Source organism: Chiloscyllium plagiosum, unplaced genomic scaffold (genome assembly GCF_004010195.1).
Source record: "Chiloscyllium plagiosum isolate BGI_BamShark_2017 unplaced genomic scaffold, ASM401019v2 scaf_13586, whole genome shotgun sequence".
Classification (NCBI taxonomy): domain Eukaryota; kingdom Metazoa; phylum Chordata; class Chondrichthyes; order Orectolobiformes; family Hemiscylliidae; genus Chiloscyllium; species Chiloscyllium plagiosum.
Window position 1 is genome coordinate 22,352 of NW_025214611.1, and position 19,845 is coordinate 42,196.

The window sequence follows — 19,845 nt, forward strand, 5'->3', positions numbered from 1 at the left end:
CTATTCTGCCTAACTGCGATCCTGATCAAATCATGACTTGTTCTATATTACAAAAACTCTTAAAGAGCCTTTGTCCACTATTTTTGGCCCAGACAGTTTACCACATATTACCCTTGAACAACAGATACAGCTAGTTGTCTCCTACTGGTACTCTGCAGTAAACTCATGAGTGGTTTTCTACAAGAATTATCATCAAGCTAAAAAATAAATTTGCCTACCACTCAAATAAATAAATAGTTATATGAGTTTCACTGCTGCTGTGATGCCAGTTATATAGATCTATGTCCCAGTGACTGACATAACATATCAACAGCGTGGCCCATTGGCCATTCATAGTAGATAGCATGCCAATTGTTCTCAACTAAGTCACGCTTGCAACCCTCAGATGTATGTACACCATTAGGTGTGATTCTGCTATTGGACATAACTTATTTAATGATCCACACCGTGCTAAAAACCACAGCAGAAACCAATCCAAGATTATCATTCGCACGCACATTGTTACACATTTGCCTGTGCTACATGTAACATACATTCATACACAGGACCCTTTTTATATGGGGAAAAGGAATTCATACATACCTTGCAGCTTTTTAATTGGAAGAAGATAGGGGGCATGGTGACTGGCAATTTCTGCTTCATTCCCATGGTAACATCCTGAACAACCAGAGTTTCCTGCCTGGTCTGAAAACTAACATAGGCAGTTAACTGATCTTGTTGCATCTGCATCTTAACCAATTAGCAGACTCTTCTCATGTTATATAAATTAGTGTATCTTGTTTTAAATAGGTTTGTTGTATCTTAGTCCTGATGAGTGTCTTTTGTCCCCTTTTGCCAATGTTTAGCAGCTCCATCCTTGAATCACACAACAACTTGTGATTATCATTGACTGGAAATGCAATTTTACTGACTAGAAATGTAATGTGACAACATGAACAGTTCAGAGGCTGCAAATTCTTTGGTGAGTACCTCAACCCTTGATGTACTCAAGTCTGACCAACATTTAGATTCACACTGTGACTGCAGCTCCAACAACATTAAAGAAGCTCAATCTGTACAGGACAAATGAAGCTACCTAATCAGTCTCGTATCATGTTTTAAAATATTACTTCCTCTACCATTAATTCTGTGTGGCAATTCTTGTGTCACACATACATGATGGATTGCAACAATTTCAGCAGCACCTTCAAAAGCCAAATTCTTGACCAGCTAAGATGAAAAGGACAGCAAATCCTAGGGAATAGGAATCAAGGCTTCATCCAAGCTACATCCTATATGGACTTGCAACTACATCACCAATTCTTCACTGTCATTTTTTGAAAACTCTCCTGAATTGCAATGCAACTCTACCATCACCAAATGGACAGCACTGATTGAAGAATGTGGCTCACCATCATTCTACAGGTTAACCATTAATTATCAAAAAGTGCTGCCTTGCTCACCATGCTCAAATAAATGGATTGGCATTCATTTGATGCTTTATAGGACCACTAAATGCCAAAAAAGGTTTTACAGCCAACTAGGGACTATTGTTTTGGAAACATAATCACTATTATGCAGGATACATAGGAGCTAATCTGCAGTCAACAACTTGCACAAGTAACAATGACCAGATGACCTGTTTATCGTGATGCTCATTTAGGAATATAAATTGGGCAAGACACCATGGGTAACAACCCTGCTTCTTGTCAAACCAGTGTGAGCAGACCTTTTACATCAACCCACATGGGTAATGTAGCCTTGGTTTAACATCACAATCAGAAGACAAAACCTTAGACTGGAACACTCCCTCAATTCTGTACAGGAGTATCAGCCTTGATTATATCACTCAGGCTCTTGACTGGGACTTCTACTCAGAAGTTTAGGATTTACAGGCAAATGTGCAACCAACTGAGCCACAACTGACACATCCTACGAAAAAATAAAAGACATTTTCCAATGTGACAGCTGGCAATAAAAGTTAAGATGAAGCCACAGTGGATTGGTTTTATTCATTCATGAACAAGGATGGCATTAACTGTCCATTAATAATAAGCCAAGAGGAAGGGATGATGGGTTTTCTTGAACTGCTACCTTTATATATAGGTACAGCCACAGTGCTGCAAGGAAGAGTGTTTCAGGGTTTGACCCAGCTGCAATGACGGAATAACCAAATTATTTACAAGTCAGCAGGTGTGCAACATGTGTTGTGACCTTCCCAGGCATCTGTTGCATTTCTTCTACCAGATGGGAGAGGTCATATTTTCAAAGGTGCTGCCAAAGGAAATTTGCCATCATCTAGAATGGTCATTTTGATGCCATTGTGCACTAGTCGCAGAGAAAGAGAATATTTAAGATGTTTGAGGGAGTGTCGATTAGATAGGCTGTTTATGCCTAGGATAAAGAAATAGCGAAAGGGTGTAGGCCATAGGGCACTGGAACACAAGGATGAAAACGGCAGACCTGGTAAAGATTCACAGAGAATTAAAGAGGGTGAGAACCCAGGAAGGATTTCAACATGAAGATCAACATTCCTGGGTTAGAGAAGGTAAAAGACAGGGAGGGCCAGGGTCTTGGGGGGACATGAATGTGAGCGTGAAAATTGAGAAACTGGGAAGGTTTACATTGATAATAAGGCAATGGTGCAATTTGGAAAGGAATACGGGAATAGTAGACGGTGAAGGAGGTTAAAGCAGGCAAGGGCCATGGACTGATTTAAACAGGACAATTAGAATTTTGAAACCAAGGTAAAGCCAGAACAGAAGCCAATGTAGGCCAATGTATACTGGGGAGCAAGGGATGTTGGGGCATGGTTTGAGATGTGTGGCAAGCTCAGTGAGAGCTGCTGATTTACCTGAGCAGATGACTCCAGCATGTTGACATCCAGCACTGTGATTGGCACCGAGTGGGTTGGCAATGCATTGGTCCAGTGAGTCTTCCGTTCCATTACATCTGACCCCACTGAGCAGGATCTCCCCGCCACCTTGTCCACGATAAGCCCCAGTTATGGACTCAGACTTCCCACAGTTCAGCTGTCTGCAGACAATGTCTCCATTGGTGAGATCCCAACCATCGTCACAGACTGTCCCCCAGGTGGACTTGTAAAGGATCTCCACTCTTCCTGAGCACCTGCTGTTCACATCGACCAGTCTGACAGGGAAACGTCCTGTCAGGGAAACACAAAGTTAGATTATTCTTCCCCTTTGGTTTCAATCTCCATAATTTTCCCTTTCCTTCACTAAAGAACAAAATAAGGCCATTCAGGTCTCGAGCAGAACCAGCACATCATTCAGCCCCTTGATCTGGTTACACAGGAACAGAAGGAAGCAGATCCCCTGAAGCCAGTTATACAGGAACTGAAGGGACCCATTACTTCTCCTAATAGATCACTAACTCAGCACTGTCAAGGATTCGAGCATAGACCATTGTTATACTACATGACTCAAAATGTTGAAAATCTTTCAGCATAATGCAATATCACTGCTGACCTGAGCAAGTAACTCCAGCATCCTGACTGTGTGTGCAGTTGTTGATATTCCTCTGCTCTCTTGGGCACTCATTGATGGTGCCCTCGGTCCCAACGCATCGAAAATTATCCAGCCAGATGGGATCTTCTCCTGGGCCAAAGCTGCTGTTCACAGACACAGCAACCCCACACCTGAGCTGCCTGCAGACAACTGAGGCATCCATGATATCCCACTCATGGTCACAAACAGTGCCCCACGAGGAATTCTTGTAAATTTCAACTCTTCCTGAACACGCATGAAGGCCCTCTTGCAGTCTGGGGGGCAGTGGACCTGGAAAAGCAGCAATAGAACACATACTTTGTGAACTGAACAAAAAACATACAGAGAGCAGTTATCACATTCAATTCCCTGACCTCAATACTCAGCCTATAAAAGCTGTTCCGAATTACTTCATCAATCTTCTCCCCCTTTCCTCGACTCTTAAATATCTAAATCTGGTCCAAGATAGTGGCAGTGTAGGACGCTTTAGCCAGAGCTCATCTGCTCTGCCTATTATTCTTTTTCTTCTCTTTTTCTCCTCTCTGTGTTCTTTTCCCTTCTTCTCTCCCAGGCTTTCATGACTCCCAGTCCCCGACCACTCATAGCCTGCATGCAGACATAACAAGCCTGGTGTGGTGGCCTTTTGTCCTGATGTGGTGAGGCAGCCTCTGGCCTGATGTGGTGTGGCTGCCTCCCGGCCTTGCGTGACAACTCCTGGCATAGCATTTAGGCTCTTGGCCTGGCATGGCCACCTGGCATGTGGCATCCAAGTCTTGAGGTGATTCCGGACTGATCTCCCGGCCTCATGAACTATGAGGTGAACCCTGGTGTAGTCTGGAGCCAAGGCCCAATGCAAACTGGAGACTAGGTGCCAGCATGGTCCAGGTTAAAAGACCATTAGTCTGAACTTTTATCTGCTCAATGCTGGACTTCTTATTTCTCTATTTTCTAAAATCTTGTAACGGAATTTGCTGTACCCAGGTACCTTTGTACCTAAGATGGCACTGTAACTGGTGATGTATAAACTTTTCACTGTACTTATTTGAGTACAAGTGACAATAAAGCTCATTCAATTCAATTTAATTCATCTCTTTTAACGTTGCACATCCAGAACTCTAGACTCACATTTATCTGGTTCCACAGCCTGCTTTTCCTTCATCGAGTTGGGTGTCTATTCCTCTGCCAGCCTGAACTGGCACTTAAGCAAAGTGGTATGCTCAGGCACAAGCCTAACTCCTATGTTATGATGCTGTGCCTTTAACAAGGTTATGTTGTTCTTGGTTTCTTTTTCAGAGGGGTCATAACTACAGAGACTCTGGTAGATTTAGTTTGAATGGTTTTAGGGCCAGTTTGATTATAGCTAACAGATAGTGCCTCAGAAAAACGCCTTTCAAGTTTAAAAAACACGTACAATGAAAGGGGGGTGATCAGTTCTCCCAGCTCAGCTTTTCTCTGGTTTGGATTTGGTTTCTTTTTAGCGGGCAGTCAGTTGTGAAGCTGCTGGACCTAAAACAGCAGGTCCATGCTGATCCTCTCCCTCTCTGGCATCTCTCATGTAAGACCCTTGGTTTGATCTTTCTTTTTTCCCACCGGGGCATTAATGGGGATTGTTGCAAGTATTTGGACCAGCATCATTAAGTTGGGATAATCTGTTGGGTTTCCAGATAGGTTAAGTTATTCTGTATTCTGTTGTCTTTTATTTGTGTTTCATTCAGTAACCCTGTCAATAAATTCTGTTTTATTTAAAACTAAGTGGGTTGCTCCTAGAATATCTGCTCACACCTGCTTATAACAACTAGCAACGTTCGAGTCCAGGCTACTTTCCTGAAATGTGTTGATGAGGTCTGGCCTGCTCCATAACACCTGTCACACAAACACTGCTACAGACATGCACACAAACTCCTCTATACACAAATGAATATACAAATATACAAATTAGTAGCTGAAGTAGGCTGGTTGGCACCTTGAATCTGCCCCATCAATCAGTGAGTCCAAGAATGATCTGACTATGACCTCAACTGCATTTTCCACCCTACTACCAATACCACTTCAGTCCCTTGTTAGTCAAAAATCTATCTCGATCTGCCTTAAACCTTTCAATGAACCTTTCTCTGTTGTTCTGGAGGCAAGAGAGTTTCATAGACTCAGAACCATCAGAGAAAATCCATTCCCCTCATCACAGTCTTAAATGAAGAAACCTTTGTTTTCCAACTGTTCTCTTTATTTCTAATCATTCCCATAAGAGGAGCCATTCTTTTAGCATTCATACCTTTGAATTTTGAAAAATTTTTGAAGTAACAATGAGGGCAGAGCGATAGACTTGATCAATATGGACTTCAGTAAGGCATTCGACAAGGTTCCCCATGGGAGACTGATTAGCAAGGTTAGATCTCATGGAATACAAGGAGAACTAGCCATTTAGATACAGAACTGGCTCAAAGATAGAAGACAGAGGGTGGTGGTGGAGGGTTGTTTTTCAGACTGGAGGCCTGAAGATCGGATAGTGAAGAAGGCGTTTGGTATGCTTTCCTTTATTGGTCAGAGTATTGAGTACAGGAATTGGGAGGTCATGTTGCAGCTGTACAGGACATTGGTTAGGCCACTGTTGGAATATTGCATGCAATTCTGGTCTCCTTCCTAACGGAAAGATTGTTGTGAAACTTGAAAGGGTTCAAAAAAGATTTACAAAGAAGTTGCCAGGGTTGGAGAATCTGAGCTACAGGGAGAGGCTGAACAGGCTGGGGCTGTTCTCCCTGGAGCGTCGGAAGCTGAGGGGTGACCTTATAGAGGTTTACAAAATTATGAGGGGCATGGATAGGATAAATAGACAAAGTCTTTCCCCTGGGGTCGGGGAGTCCAGAACTACAAGGCATAGGTTTAGGGTGAGAGGGAAAAGATATCAAAGAGACCTAAGGGGCAACTTTTTCACGCAGAGGGTGGTGCGTGTATGGAATGAGCTGCCAGAGGATGTGGTGGAGGCTGGTACAATTGCAACATTTAAGAGGCATTTGGATGGGTATATGAATAGGAAGGGTTTGGAGGGATATGGGCCGGGTGCTGGCAGGTGAGACTAGATTGGTATGGACGGGTTGGACCGAAGGGTCTGTTTCCATACTGTACATCTCTATGACTCTATATTGTTCAGTCCACTCCACCTCTCATTCTGCAAAACTCAAATGGATGTAGGTCAAACCAGTCTGACCTTTATGTATAAGATAAGCATCTCATTCCAGGAAACTATCAAGGTAACCTTGTCGATACTGCTTCAACTGCAAATATCTCTTCTTTTTCGATAAGGCAACTGAAACTGAACGAGGTACTTTAAATGTAATCGCAACTGTGCCCTGTACAAATCATCATAACTTTAAATTCCATCCCTTTTACAATAAAGAGCAGCATTCCATTTGCCTCCCTAAGCATATGCTGTACTTGAATGGTAACTTTCTGTGATTCATGTAACAGAACCTCAGATTGTTCCAAGTGTATAACATGGCAACATGGCAAAGTTTAACAATTCTGCCAATAGAGTGTGCTCCTCATGATAGAGGTCACAGGATAGAGAACAGGCATTTGTATATGATTGTATTTTCTTCTGTGAGTTTGCTGTCTTTCAGTGTTGTTTCTAATGCTGCTAAGAAAACGTAGCAGCTTCAGAGACACGGACAAAAAAGATTTACAAAATACCTTGCAAGGATTATAATAAATGTTACATTGGACAAACAGGCAGAAAACTAGTCACAAGGATACATGAACATCAACTAGTCACAAAAAGACATGACTCACTCTCACTAGTATCTTTACATACAGACGAGGAAGGACACCACTTTGACTGGGACAACACATTCATCCTAGGACAATCCAAACAGAGACATGCACAAGAATTCCTAGAAGCACTGCATTCCAACCAGAACTCTACCAACAAACACATTGATTTGGACACCATCTAGAAAATCCTGAGAAAAAGAACTGAAATAACATCACCAACCAAAAGAAATCTCAACACATAAATAGGAAGCAGAATGTAACACTAGCGCCTCACTAATGATGTTATCTAGTATGGTGACAAAATGTCTGAAACCAAACTTTCCAGCTCAGTGAGCAAACTCACATCCAGAGTTCCAGTCTGTATTTGGAAAGTTATAATCTCCTGCCATAACCACCTTATTATTCTTACAGATAACTGAAATCACCTTACAAATTTGTTTCTCAATTTCCCACTTACTATTAGGGGGTCTATAATACAATCCCAATAAGGTGATCATCCCTTTCTTATTTCTCAGTTCTACCCAAATAACTTCCCTGCATGTACAGGTTCTACAGTAGGGTGTGTGTGCCTGCAGTTGCTACAATACATCTGGTCATTCACTTTCACCATGTATAATCAAGGGGAAAATTGTACCATGAAGGTTCCAAGTTGTCACTTGGGCTGCTTTTGTTGAATTTATTGAATTATTATTTTCTGACTGGCTGCCCATTCTCAACTCTGGCAATGGTTTAGCAGTCTTGTTGAAATAGAGTTTGGTTTTTTGATGTTTCATCTTACTATTTTCACTCTTAATGTTTGTATTTCTTTTTTTCAGTAATATTTGCTATTGAAAGAATACAACATAACACTAAAATTCGTACTGGAATTTTTTCCATGTCTTCAGTAGGTGTGACTCTCCACTCAAGGACTGTCATTATATATATATCAATGCATGATTTGATTGATTTCTTTGTGATGCCTTTGTGATTTTTCACCTTCACCTCAGCCTTTTCATGGGCCGAGTGTGGAGATAATGCATGGTGTTGAATTTCCCAATCTTAATCCTGTGAATACATGTTTGTACTTATCTCAGATGAGTTCCATGGTCAATGGTTTAGTATGTTGCAGCACATTGCAAATCTCTTTGTGCACATTGAAGGTTACCAGTCCAGCTTTTGACTTGCTCCTGCTTAAATTAGTGGCGTTTACTTGCCATCTTTGAAAGATCTTCTTTCATGTAATTGCAATAGACTCACTGAGTAATCTATCATCTTGACACGAGTATGATGCTATTACATATTCTTATCATATAAGAACTAAACAAAAGGAACAAAACAGGAAAGTTAAAGTCCCCCATAACAACCACCCTATTACTGTCACTCATCTCCTGACATCTATCATCTTGACACGAGTATGATGCTATTACATATTCTTATCATATAAGAACTAAACAAAAGGAACAAAAAGACACTGTACGTCCCACGTGACTAGCTTTTAATATGATCATGCCTGATCTTCAGTTTCACCTCCAGTTTCCTGCCTACTCCCTGTTTCTTCTCTGAAAGATTCAAACCTTGCCTATCTCAGCTTTAAGTATATTCAATGATGCACATACACAACCCTTTAGCATGAAAAAAATCCAGAGGCACACCTCTTTGTGTAAAGAAATTTCTCCTCACCTCAGTCCTCAGTGATTGGCCTCTTACTTTGAGACGAGACCATACTCTAGATTGTTTTTCCCCTAGTTGCACAATCTCTCAGTGTCAATCTTGTCATGTCCCTTCATAATTCTGAATGTGTCAGTAAGATCACCTCTCATTGTTCTAAAATCTGGAGAATAGAGATTACCTTCACCTTTCGCATCAAAGGACAAACCTCTCATCCTACAGACAATCAAGTGAACCCTCACTCTATGCCTCCAATATAAAACATGCCTTTCCTTAAACATGGTGACCAAAACTGCACACCAACCAATGATGCAGACTCACCAATGCCTCAAATAATTGCAGCAAGATTTTTTATTCTTATACTCCAATCCTCTTATAATAAATACCAACGCGACATTTGCTTTCATAATTAGTTATTTGCTGTACCTGTATGTTAAGTTTAAATGGCCCTTCACAAGTATACTCATGCCTCAAAACATCGATATTCACAAGTTTGGCACCTTTTAAAAAGTATTGTGCTTTTCAATTCTTAGCACTAAGTGAATAATCTCACACTTGCCCACATCATAGTTCATCTGCCATTCATTTAACACATCTATATTTTTTTGTAACTTCATTGTGTCCAACCACAGCTTGCACTCCACTTAGTTCTGCATTATCAACAAACTTGGATCAATACTCTCTGTCCCTTTGAGTAATTAATTTATATGGTAAAGAGCTGAGTGTCCAGCACCGTTCCTTGTGGCTCTCCTCTAGTTACTGCCTGTCATTTTCAAAATGCTTCATTTACCCTTATTCTTCTTTTCCTGTTCATTAACTTATTTGCTATACATGCTAATATGCCATCTCAATTCCATGAGCCCATTCATATCCGTCTGAAGAGCTGGTAATAACCTTGTGCGTTTTCTGTTTGATTATGTTTGATTCCAATAGCTTTGATCACTTTAACAAAAACTGTGGCAGCACCTTTCTTTGCTTATTATCCACTCACGAATCCAAGCTTCAGATTGTCCTTCCACTGAATGGGGTGACTCTATCTCTCTCTCTCTCTCTCTCCAAATATAAATATATATCTCCATGCACTCTCCCTCACCATTCATTTTCCAAACATTGCAATAGTATTACAAAATTAAAGAACTGGATATTCTTAGTGTAAATTTCTCATTAAACTCTATATATCGGCATGCCATTCGAAAACCTTCATCCTCCTTTAACAGTGTTTTGATAGCTCTGACTCCTCTTTCACTTTTACTCCTCTACCTGACAATTAGGAATCATTTCTTCCATGGATCTCACTCATTCTTGTGATTCCCATGGAACCTTGGTATATTGTTCCAAAGATATCTGCCTGGAGTGAGACCAGATTCACCAGCTTCTTGTTGTATACTAGCAAAACATGCACAACAGCAAAGTGCTTCCTATTCTCAAATGATAGTTTCATCACCACACCACTGGCACAGCACTGTGACAACCTGGTATGCAATACTGGATATAGCAGATGTTTTCCTCATCTTCATTTGCTCATGACAAATTTCTTGGAGCTTTTGGCCATCATGCTGCAATAAATTGAGAAAATAAGACTCAATCTTATTACTAAAGTTAACGTTCTCAATCCTTTGAAATTCCTTCTCCTGATGTAATTTCCAGAACCATGCTTGAGCTATCTTAAGGATTCAGTAATGTTTGCTAGATGGGCAGAACTTTTGCCAGCTAATTAATCATTCTAAAGATTTATTGAAGGACCTTGTACAGAAGTAGAAATTCAGACTAATGCTTGCCTTTTGTAGGTCATCTATTATGGTCTTACTACTAACAATTTGCCCTCATCTATGCTTTCAAAAAAATCATACTTTTCCTTTGGCGTCAGATCTTCTTCTGATAGATGATTCAAAGTAGCTTTAACCCTCAGGTCAAGTTCTTCAAAGATTTCCCATGGACACTAATAGCCACATGGCATATTACTCGGTAATACCCTGAAGAATGGTCAATATTGTTCTTTGCAAAACATCTGTACTAACATCATACCAAATTTCAAATGATTCACACAAGCTTTTCTGAATGACTAATGAAGGTTGTCAGGAATTGTGATTCCTCTTTATAAGGAGCTTTCCAAAAGCTGCCATACTTAGAGTCAGATAGCACAGAGACCCATGGCCCATTTGAAAATAAAATGTTTGGAATATTTTACCAAACTTTCATTTACAGAAGACATTGGATGGAACTCCCTTGCTAAAGCCTTATTAATTCTATCTGATGGATATTACACCTTGACGAGCTGTGGTATTGGTTCACTTTACAACAGTTCACTCACCGTATACTATCCAACTGGGAGATGTGACGATGATATGCATGCTCAATGCGTTAGTGGACTATTACCTGAACACTGAACTCCAGCATCCTCGTAGTGTTGACAGTTATGCTCACCCCAGTGTGTCGCAACACACTGATCGAGACTTGACTCGGTTCCATCACACAGCACATCATCCAACCAGATTGGTCCACTGCCCTGTCCAAAGGATGCTCCAGTGGTGGCCCGGATTGCTCTCCCACAGTTGAGCTGCTGACACACCACCTGTGCATCTTGTAGGTCCCAGTAATCACTGCAAACTGTTCCCCAAGTGGAGTTGTGAAAAATCGCCACTCTCCCATCACACAAATTGTCTCCATCTTCCAGTCTCACCATTGCTGACTCTAGAAACAAAAACAAACACAAGCTCAATATCTGCCATTACCAACTCCAAACATCTCCTTGGTATCAATTACGACTCTGCGTTCAATGAGGGGGAAGGAGTGTCAAGGCTTCAACCCCAAGAGGCTCCCAACCCAGGACAAGTTACTGTTATCACAAATCCTGAGGTAGTAACAGGCAACTTCTGAGGAGAGATACTGACAGGAAAGTCCAGCTCTAAGGCCTTATGATACTAATTACCATTTTGTTTTTCTGGGCCTGGACATAAAAGAGGGGAGGGAGTGAGCATACACAACAGGGTCACAACAAACAATAGGAATCCAGATTGAAAGATCAGTGAGTGTGGTGGAAAGTTCATGTGGCAATTGTAGGGTTGGAGTGAAGGTGAGGCCAGGAAGGAGCCACTACACAACAAGTTCCAGAAATCTCCGTTGGCACGGTGCTTCTTTAACTAGGAGATGAACAGATTGAGAGTCATTTTGATCATTAAAGTGTTACAAACTCATTATAGGGACAGTTAACATTTAAAGAAGAAATTCAAATACACAGAAATTAACCGATTGAACCCTTTTTCACATTTACAAACACAAACAAATTTTGTTATATATCAAAAAGACTCAAACAAAGGAAACATAATTAACTTAACACAATGAATTATAAAGTTCTACTTTTTATATAGAACATGGAACAGTTAGCGCAGTACAGACTCTTTGGCCCTCGATGTTATGTCGACCTTTTATCCTACTCTCAGATCAAACTAACCTGCATACCTTACATTTTACGACCATCCATGTGCCTATCCAAGAATTGCTTAAATGTCCCCAATGTATCTGACTCCACTACTACTGTTGGCAGTGCATACCACTCTCTGTGTAAAGAAACTACTTCTGGCAGCCCAGTGGCTCAGTAATTAGCACTCCTGTCTCACAGCACCAGGGACCTGGGTTCGATTCCAGCCTCAGGTGACTGTGGAGTTTACACATTCTTCCCGTGTCTGCATGGGTTTCCTCCAGGTGCTCCAGTTTCCTCCCACAGGGCAAAGTTAGGTGAATTGGCCATGCTAAATTGCCCATAGTGTTCAGGGATGTGTAGGTTAGGTGCATTAGTCAGGAGTGAATATAGGATAGTGGAATGGGTCTGAGTGGATTCCACTTTAGAAGTTCGATGTGGACTTGTTGGGCCAAAGGGCCTGTTTTCATACTGTAGGGGTTCTATGATGTGTCAGGGATAATGGCCATATTAAATTGCCCATAGTGTTCAGGGATGTGTAGATTAGGTGCATTAGTAGGGGGTAAGGGTAGAGAAATGGATCTGAGTGGTTAATCTTCAGAGGGTCAGTGTCGACTTGTTGGGCCAAATAGCCTGTTTCCACACTGGAGGATTTCTGTGATTCTGACATCTCTCCAAAACCTTCCTACAATCACCTTAAAATTATGCCCCTTTGTGATAGCTATTTTCACCCTGGGAAAAGGTCTCTGGCTAGCTGCTCTATTTATGCCTCTCAACATCTTGTACACCTCTATCAAGTCATCTCTCATCCTTCTTCACTCCAACGAGAAAAACCCTAGCTCCCTCAACTTTTCTTCATAAGACATGCCCTCCAATGCAGACAGCATCCTGGTAAATCTCCTCTGCAACCTCTCTAAAGCTTCCACATCCTTCCTATATACTTCTACGAAATTCCTTAACTTATGAAACCTTGAAAGTTTATTCATGTTCCCTAGGACCAAACCAAAGCTATGTCACCATATGCTAGAATTTATGTTAATTCTCCATAACGTTCCAGCAATTCCTCCAAGGTGAAAGTCTGAGAGGGTTCTTCTAGAAGCATGGCATTCCAACCGGAATTCTATCAACAAACACATCGAGTTAGAACCCATCTAGCACTCCCTGAGAAAAAGAACCAGAAATGACATCACCACAGGAAATGACATCACCAACCCAAAGAAATCCAAACCTATAAATAGAAAGCAGGAATCTGCAGCAGTGCTTCGTCCAGAGGCCCACTGAAGATGTTACTTAGAAGGATGACAAAACGTCTGGTAATAAACCTTCCAGCTCAGCGAGCAAACCTACACCCAGAACCTTAACCTGAGCTACAAATCTTCTCAAAACTTGCTAAGGGGGTTCTTCTATTGGCTCTTTGGATTTGAGGTCTTCCTCACCTTTACCAAATCATACATGCAGATGCCCCATCACATTGTTCTGGTTGCTGGCAGATTTCCAAGTGCCTTCCTGCAGCTTTCCAAGCTGAGTCTGCTGGTTGCATTCTGCCATAAAACTCTGAGAGGACCACTATGCATGTCTTCCAAAGGCAAAATAAATTTTCCAGCTGTCTTTCCACCATGAAGCCCTAACTGACATGCATGGTTCTATTAGCAAACAGAAGCAGAGAAATTGAACAAAAGAAGCTCCAAACAAAGTCTCCACCTTGAATGACTAACTGAAAACCAACATGACATACATAGCCGCTCCAGGTAGAAATGTAAATTATTTGCCTTTTATTTCCATTACTCAGAAAACTACCCGAATGACTCCCATTATTATCAAAGTCGGAACAGTGCATCTAGAATTATTGGCACCTTTACAAAGGAATACAAAGCTTCTTACTGTTTATTACCTTACCTTTCTAATTGTTGATGGCCCCAAACTTTGGAGACAAATAAACTCCAGCCTAGTTTAAACTGCAGCAAATTCAGTGTTTATCAGTTTGTCAATCTGATGCCCAAATACTCTATAACAAAAACTTTAATTCCTATAACAGAAAGAGATGTTCTAAAATACATAAACCATGAACTAGATTTTTGAAACACCAGTGCTTTACATCCAGCACCATTGAGAAAGCACCATTATGAATAGCACTACTTCCATCAGTGAGTTTCATGAAATAATTGCAAATAAAAACCAATAATTTAAGAAAACTTTGTTAATAATTTTAAAAACATGCTCATAAGCTTACTGAGGCTTTCTTGAGTAAGGGTAAAAATGAGTGCATTAGCTAATTTTGAAAAAAAGCCAAAGTGCCCCAACTATGTCAAAAAATAGTAAAAGCATAAAACCAAATAGGCTTAAGTAATACCTAGAAATTATTCAGAAGAACTACATTCAAAAACCATTATGATTTTTCAAACTTGGAAGACAGGAGCTTTCATAGCAAAAAGATCAGTTTAAGATCATCGTAAAGGTTTCCATCCAAGCTTAAAGAAAGTCTTCACAGTTGAGCTACCAGATTGCACAGCCAAAGAGGCCTCACAAGCTTGTAAAGCCAATTTTGACTTTCCTGTGGCAATCAACATGTTCAGCTATTTGAGTATTTGAGATGAAGATTTGAGGCAATTTCAGCTGACCAGGAATCCATATTGGTGGAATGCCTGAAATACACACTCTTGCTCTTCAAATTAATGTGAGCACTGAGACATACATTTTGTCTCTTGTGTGTGACAGAATAGTATTCTTGAGGTGCTCTGACTTGACTCTCACTTCCCAACCACAGAACAGCACAGCAAATATTCAATGTATTAAAGGGATATATGGAGAATGAAAATCTTCCCTAGGATTGCACAATTGGATTTTGTACTTATGATACTCCAGCTATGGCAGACCACCAGTCAGGCAAAATGAGTTACTTTATCTACTGTTTAGAGTAACTGCATGATTGTCAGGAAACAACAGGCACCTAAAATGAGCACACATCTAGGGGCAGTATTGGAGTGGCTCACATCAATTGTGAACTACATTAAAGCTCACGACTTTGCCAATGCATGTGAAGACAGAGGATCTGATCATGATGTGTTATTGTATCATACTAAGGCCTGGTGGCTGTCAAGAGGAAGAGTACTGCAAATGTGTTTTGTACTGAGAGATCAGTTGCTTGTATTTGCAGTGGACTGCAAAAGAATGTAAATGACTCATTTTTCTGTGGCTAAAAGCAATTTACCTTATGATCATGCTACAGACTCTTTGGGAAACAAAAATTAACTGAATACAAATGTGTCAGGAAAGAATGATCTCCAACTGAGTGAATGACCCAGAGCATTCCTGATAAAATTGCATTTTGGAAGAGCAATATGTTACCATTGAACTGACTCTCCCCTAACAACATCTAACAGCATCCATCGGACACGCCTTGGCGTGCCCATTTGCCACCGGGCGGTGGGGATCCCCAGTGGAGGGCTCTGTACAGGGGAGTCCTCCCTCTTTCTCTCGGGGATCTGGGGTGGAGGGTGCTGCACGCAGCAGTCCCCTGCAACCACAGATTGCGGTGGTTCACGGACTCCCAGCCCAACTGCTTGTTCTGTGGTGCTTGGAGTCCATGGACCACGTGTATATTGGGTGTGGGCGTTTGCACTCCCTTTTTGATTTTCTTAAAAACCTTCTCCTCTGCTTTTGGTTGCACTTCAGTCCCACGCTCCTGATCTTCGGGCACCCGGTACGGAGGAGGAGGTAGGGCAGGTCTGAAGACCTCCTCATGGGTCTGCTCCTGGGCCTGGCCAAACTGGCCATAAACAGGTCCAGGCAGCGGGCCGTGGAGGGGGTCGTTAGGGCCGACTGCCTGCCCCTCTTCCGCGGTTACGTTAGAGCCCGGGTGTCTCTGGAGAAGGAGCATGCGGTCTCCACCAACACCCTGGAGTTGTTCAGGGAGAGAGGGGCGCCGCAGGGAGTGGAGTGCATCATTTCTCCCTCCAACTCTATTTTGATTTAGTCCCACCTGACCTGCACATCTTTGGACTGTGGGAGGAAACCGGAGCACCCGGACGAAACCCACGCAGACACGGGGAGAACGTGCAAACTCCACACAGTGGGTCGCCTGAGGCGGGAATTGAACCCGGGTCTCAGGCGCTGTGAGGCAGCAGTGCTAACCACTGTGCCACCGTGCCGCCCACAAAGGAATTACAACCGGTTTCCTCCCACGCAGACACGAGGAGAATGTGCAAACTCCACACAGACAGTTGCCTGATGCAGGAATTGAACCCGGTTCTCTGGCACTGTGCCACCGTGCTGCCCATGTACTTTCAGCTTAAACCTGTTGAACTATAATCTGGTGTTGTATAATTTTTAACTTGGTTACTTGCGACAGGCCTCCTCCCAAAGGATATGAAGGGCAGTGTTTGTCACTGGCCACTCGGATGTTTTCCTATATTCCTGGTGGTGGAAATTGAATAAATATTCGTGCACTTTGTGTCTCTCACTGTGTCTCACACCTACACGCACACGCCATGGGTGCTGGGGGAAAAAATAAGCGCTTCCGCAGTTAGGCAGTAGTGTGGGGGTTAAAACAAAAAGAAAAAAAGAAAAAAAAAAGGGAAAAAAAAAACAGCATCCTAGTCATGTGATGACCAATCACTGCAGGTGTCTGCATTTTCACTTTGTAGCAATTCCCTCCAGTTGGAGAACAAAGACTTAGATTTGTAGGCAGCTAATTAAAATTTCAAGCAGTGCCATTTTACAGAAAATAACTTCAGAGTTTCTTCTAGATTAGCTTAATTGCAAAGTGGTTTATGTAGATAAGTGGGTAAGGGATGTGCTCAGATGAGGTAGGCAGCTAGAGGTGTGTATAGATGGGGTAAATGGGTAAAAGGATTGGATGGTGATTCAGTGTTGAATCAAGCTCATGGGGAGCGGATGTCAGAGGATATCACCTGATGAAGGAGCGTCGCTCCGAAAGCTAGTACTTCCAATTAAACCTGTTGGACTATAACTTGGTGTTGTGTGATTTTCAACTTATACATGAGTATATAGGGTAACAATGACAATTTCTCCCTATGTTCACATGAGTTGATAAACAGATGGGTGAGACTTAATGTAATACACAATTAATACAACCTACTCCAATACTGCACCTAGCTCTGTGCTCCATTACTTAGTTGCTAGTTGTTTCCTGAGATCCATGTTGTTACTGCAAACAGCAGGTGATGTATGACAGTTCTGACTTGTAACCTGCCATAGATAGGGCATTATTTAGTACACCATCCAGCTGTAAAATTCCATGGATATCTTTGTCCTCTCTGCTCCCTTATTGTCCTCTATTTGCTACATTGCTCCAGATATTTGGGGTCTGGACATGCTCCAAATTTCACATCCTGGCCTCTCAGAAACCCTGACTCAGGATTGGTGTGAGAAATGTAAACTTCCAATGCATGTTTCCCAGTTTGCTATTATCCTACGCAAATGGTTCTGACTCTTGAGTTAGAGTTGAAGACTTGGGAAGGATGTTGTTTACCTACATTGGTTGTTACCTGCAGAATGCTAATGTAAGATGATGTGGTTTATTCATCCAACTGTCTGCCTGACCCCCTGAATCACCTTGAGCCTCCAACTACCCAAACCTTATGACATCCCATCATCTTCTGACAATCCCTCAACCCTTTGACTCTCTGACCCTCTTCTCATCCAACCCTTTATCCCAACTGACACTCTGCATGTTCCTTGACCATTCAAGGTCCCCTGACTCTCTGAAGCCTGAGCGTCCACCTGCTCCTATTGATCCTCTGACATCCACTTCCCATGAGCTTGATTCAACACTGAATCACCACCCAATCCTTTTACCCATTTACCCCATCTATACACACCTCTTAGCTGCCTACCTCAGCTGAGCATATCCCTTACCCACTTATCTACATAAACCACTTTGCAATTAAGCTAATCTAGAAGAAACTCTGAAGTTATTTTCTGTAAAATGGCACTGCTTGAAATTTTAATTAGCTGCCTACAAATCTAAGTCTTTGTTCTCCAACTGGAGGGAATTGCTACAAAGTGAAAATGCAGACACCTGCAGTGATTGGTCATCACATGACTAGGTTGCTGTTAGATGTTGTTAGGGGAGAGTCAATTCAATGGTAACGTATTGCCCTTCCAAAATGCAATTTTCTCAGGAATGCCCTGGTGTTGTGTGATTTCTAACTTTGTACACCCCAGTCCAACACCGGCATCTCCAAATCATGTATAAGTTGAGTTTTGAAGACCATGTTTTTGAGCTGAAATTAGGGGGTCGACTTATACACGAGGTATAGTTTTCGAGAGGATGAAATTCATGCTTGGCATAAGTAAAAAAATAGACAAACAAAAGCTAGATCTTGATATAAAATATTAAGCAATAATATCTCGAATATTAGCAAATTTAAACAAAGTAAAATGGACCTAGCTTGTACAAAATGCTAAAACAATTATAATACTTTCATACTATATAGGTAATATCTACGGTGGTTGAGTATAGGACACATGGTGAAGAAAAACGTTTGTACTCAAGTCTTGATTGTCACCGGCATCTCATCTTTGAGTAGTAACATGTTTTTAAGCACTAGCAAGAGAAAGGCAATCACAAACAAGTTAATATCCATATGGTCATCTAAAACGGGAAATTTACCTTCCACGCAGCACCCGGTCCCTGAACGTTCCCTGTAATAAGTTCGTGCTGGTAAACCACAGGTAACTCAAAACGCAGAAACTGACTCCGCGGTTTACTGTAATTCTGAAAACCTGGATTGGATCGTGTTATGGACTAGGCCAGACCACTCAAACCATTCTCGAGCAGGCAACCCAGACCATAACTTTGCAATTTGTTTCGGTAAGTGTACAGTGAAAGTTACCCAGAGTAAGTTAGCTAGGTTGACTACTAGGTTTTAAAACAGACTAAAACTTTATTCACAAAGTTACACAATGAAGCATAAAGAACCCCGACAGAACTCAGTCTGTCCAAATTAGACTTAATTATGCTGTTCCAAATATACACAACAGTTCCAATAAGCAAATCCCCTTTCAAACACAGTAAAAGAAAAAGGTGCAGCTGCTTACAGGTTGAAGCAAGAAGGGCAAAAACAAAGAGAGAGCCTGTTTTCACACAGCTCACTGTTGAACTCCCAACTAGTTTTGGACTGAACTGCTCAGCTAGAGAGCTGACCACACCTCTTTCGTTATACAGGCCACTTCTAAAACATGACCACTTTGACCTGAAGTCTCATCTGTTACATATAAACAAAAAGGCCTCTCAATACCTTTAATCTCTGTACCAAACCAGTCTAACTGGCACTGGGAGCGTTTTATGACCCCTCTAAAAAAAACCAAGGACACAATATCCTTGAGAAAAGGGACCAGCGTTGTGACAATCATGATGGCTGATGGACTGGAAGACCTGGATCGAAGCGGGTCCGGCCAGCAGACTGGAAGGCCAGAGGGGAGTGCAGTGGGCAGGCACAGTGATTCATAAATGTTGATCTGTAACTGTGAAGAACTAGGGTTGAGTTATACATGAGGTATATGGAA

The 19,845-nt window shown here is 41.7% G+C and overlaps 1 protein-coding gene across 1 annotated transcript; it reads right to left on the reverse strand.

Annotated features, from left to right (window-relative positions):
* Positions 1-613: 613 nt before the first annotated feature.
* Positions 614-11,584, reverse strand: LOC122547957 (deleted in malignant brain tumors 1 protein-like). The gene is made up of 4 exons (XM_043686517.1): positions 11,274-11,584; positions 3,468-3,776; positions 2,834-3,145; positions 614-691 (listed from the first exon to the last, which is right to left on the reverse strand). The coding sequence occupies exons 1-4, from the start codon at positions 11,578-11,580 to the stop codon at positions 639-641; spliced, it is 981 nt and encodes a 326-aa protein (XP_043542452.1). The 5' UTR covers positions 11,581-11,584; the 3' UTR covers positions 614-638.
* Positions 11,585-19,845: the final 8,261 nt, after the last annotated feature.

Excerpts from the sequence above, each read along its gene's own strand:
- LOC122547957 (XM_043686517.1), bottom strand. The coding sequence starts at position 11,580 with ATGGTGAGACTGGAAGATGGAGACAATTTGTGTGATGGGAGAGTGGCG. Across the intron at positions 3,777-11,273 it reads TGCTGGAGTTCAGTGTTCAG|GTCCACTGCCCCCCAGACTG; the intron begins GTAATAGTCCAC and ends CTGCTTTTCCAG. Across the intron at positions 3,146-3,467 it reads TGCTGGAGTTACTTGCTCAG|GACGTTTCCCTGTCAGACTG; the intron begins GTCAGCAGTGAT and ends TTTCCCTGACAG.